Raw genomic sequence first — 2616 nt, 5'->3', positions numbered from 1 at the left:
AAAGACATCCCAGACTGGGAATTCATAATCTTTCCTCAACCTTACAGGGCAAGGTGAAGCTCACAAGTTACTCAAAACCTCATCTTACAGCAAATACGAATGGGAAACTTTCTCCAGTTGTGAGGTGGCAGTACAGGAAATAACTGGATTTTAAAATAGCTAAACTTGAAAGGTGTCAAAGAACAAGGCTGAAAAGGTTAAGTCTTAATTGGTAACTAAATCAGCTACAGCATGAAAAGTCCAACAACCATAAAGAACAACTCTGAAAAATATACAAGCTCATTGTTACTTGTATATACATTTAAAAAAAAATAAAATAAATCTGGATTTAAAAATGTCTCCCCAGGGTTATAATCCCCCTCCTAGAGAGATGTTGTTATAGCTTGTATACAGTGTTCCAAAAGAATCTTTCATAGCTTTCAGAATTCTTCATGGTTTTCCTAATCCATTTTGCCATTTTGTCCATTTTCTCGACATTTCTCTCCAGAACTGTGTAATACTTGAAAGCCTACTTGAAAATCCATCTTTAAGATGGCCTTCAAATAAAATATTCAAGCTTCTAAACCAGAATTTTTTAAATACAAGTGGTTTTTGTTTTAATCACAAAATAAATCCAGTGAATTTGCTAACTTAGTAAAAAAGACTAGAAATAAAAATCACAAAAAAAGTTTCTAGCCTCCAGCAATTCACAAAATGCTATTACAGTACAGAACAACATCATTACTTAAATCAGTTTTATGTCTTCTGATAGCTACTTTGAAAATAAAGGGTAATTTGACACTAATTCTATTACAGAAGTTTGTAAGCAGGTAGCTTTTTGTGTGTGCAGTGGAAAACAAAGAGTGCTACAGAACTGGATTAGTCTGCCAAATACCCTCTTCAGACATCACATCTTAAAATGTGTGTCTAGATGAACACGAAACTCTGAACTCCCTGCACCCAATTCCACTGCCTGCATTTGGATAATGCAGGGGTGCAAGGGTCCACCTATGCAGCTCTAATGGGACGAGAATCTAATAATAGCTTATCGAATAGCAAAGAGGTTCAAACCTGCTTTGATCTCAGTAAGCAGAAGGATGAACAGGTGCTATTGTTAGTGTAATGTCCCAGGATTAGTAGCAATTTTGTCTGTAGTGAGCTCAGAATTAAAAAAAAAAAAAAAAAAAAAAAAAAAAAAAAATGTGTTTCATGAGCCAACAAAAAAAAAAAAAAAAAAAAAAAAAAAAAGAAAAGAAAAGAAGTTGGTTGGGAAGTAACACAGCAACAGGCTTGCTGAACTCGTAGCTCCGTTGCTTTGCACCTTCGGAAACTTGACCTTACAAATGATTATTCTCAGCACAGGGCAGCAGAGAGAATCAAGCCTGCAATTTTCATGGTTTGAATGAGCACAAGAACTTGGCTTCCAAGAGTCTGTCTTCTTAAGTTGCATGTGTCACAACAGGAATGTCAATTTCCATGGCAGAGAGGCGAGAGCGCGCAGAATATGGCTGGGAGGCATAGCTGTGCATGCTAGGGGCATGGGAATAGAGAGGCTGCCAGAAAGGAGAAGGTAGACTTTTACATGCACAGTACCACAGAAACAGCATAATGGAAGTGAAAAACAGACCACCAGCACTGGCAATGGCAATAAACACAGAGATGTCAAAGCTAAAGATAGGCTCATATTTTCTATTCAAGTAGTTGTTATAAAAAATGACCCAGATTGATGGAGTGAGACAAATGGCACAGGCAAGCAGGAACAAGAGGCCAGCCACGAGGTGGCAGCCTGCACTGTTCACAAGGCATTTGGCCAATTTGGCGTTTGGCACGCTCGACACAAAGGCTGTGTTACACATGCCAATCAAGCAGAGAAACAGAGCTGAGACAGCAGTTAACATACTCAGTGGAAGGGCAAACTGAAGAACACGCAAATCCAGTTGATCAACAGCAGTGTACCACTCTGGGTCATATATCACACAGTCTCTGCTCCCATCAAAGCGAGCACACTTAATCCAAAGTCCAGTGTAAACCGTCACATTCCTCTCATTCTTGTTGAAAGTGTACAGTCTCATTTGCCTCCAGTTTGGAAGAAGAACTGCTGCAAGGAGTCCAGCTACTGAGGCGGTCCCACTGAGGAAGGCCAGGACGGTCGCTGCATGAACATCCCGGCAGCCCATGCTTGCCCACAGAAGTAGTTTCCTGCAGTGAAGAAGAAGGAGAAAAAAGTCAGTAGGTGAAAGTTTACAGACATGGGACTACCATTGACTCATCCCAGGTTAATAAACTTGTATGGCAGCTAGAAGGCAGTATCTCTTTGGCATGTTCTTTGCCTTACACCCTTATGCAGAGGTAGCACTACCAAGTTCATGCTTTAATGAAACATCAGATTCTTTCACAGACTGTTAGGATTGCTCAGTTGACAGACTACTAAATTCACTGTGTTCAAGATCCAAAAGGAGTACTTGAACATGTAATTCTACATAGCCTTTCATCTTGTGTCACTGTGTGGACTTTGTTACAGAGTCCAGGTGGGGAAAATGAATCATTGAGTGTGATTTAAGCAGCTCACCTCTCTTCAACTGGCAGCTCCCTCTTTAGCCCAGATGTAATGTCAGAGTGCACGTTCAGTCCTACATT

At 40.1% G+C, this 2616-nt stretch overlaps 1 protein-coding gene across 1 annotated transcript; it reads right to left on the bottom strand.

Annotated features, from left to right (window-relative positions):
- Positions 1–1418: 1418 nt before the first annotated feature.
- Positions 1419–2156, bottom strand: CLDN12 (claudin 12). The gene has a single exon (XM_010022122.1). It carries the CDS (start codon positions 2154–2156, stop codon positions 1419–1421), a length of 738 nt encoding a protein of 245 aa, XP_010020424.1.
- Positions 2157–2616: the final 460 nt, after the last annotated feature.

This window comes from Nestor notabilis, unplaced genomic scaffold (assembly GCF_000696875.1).
Source record: "Nestor notabilis isolate BGI_N333 unplaced genomic scaffold, ASM69687v1 scaffold33099, whole genome shotgun sequence".
Classification (NCBI taxonomy): Eukaryota; Metazoa; Chordata; class Aves; order Psittaciformes; family Psittacidae; genus Nestor; species Nestor notabilis.
This window is presented reverse-complemented; position numbering and strand designations above follow the sequence as displayed.

Excerpts from the sequence above, each read along its gene's own strand:
- CLDN12 (XM_010022122.1), bottom strand. The coding sequence starts at position 2,156 with ATGGGCTGCCGGGATGTTCATGCAGCGACCGTCCTGGCCTTCCTCAGT.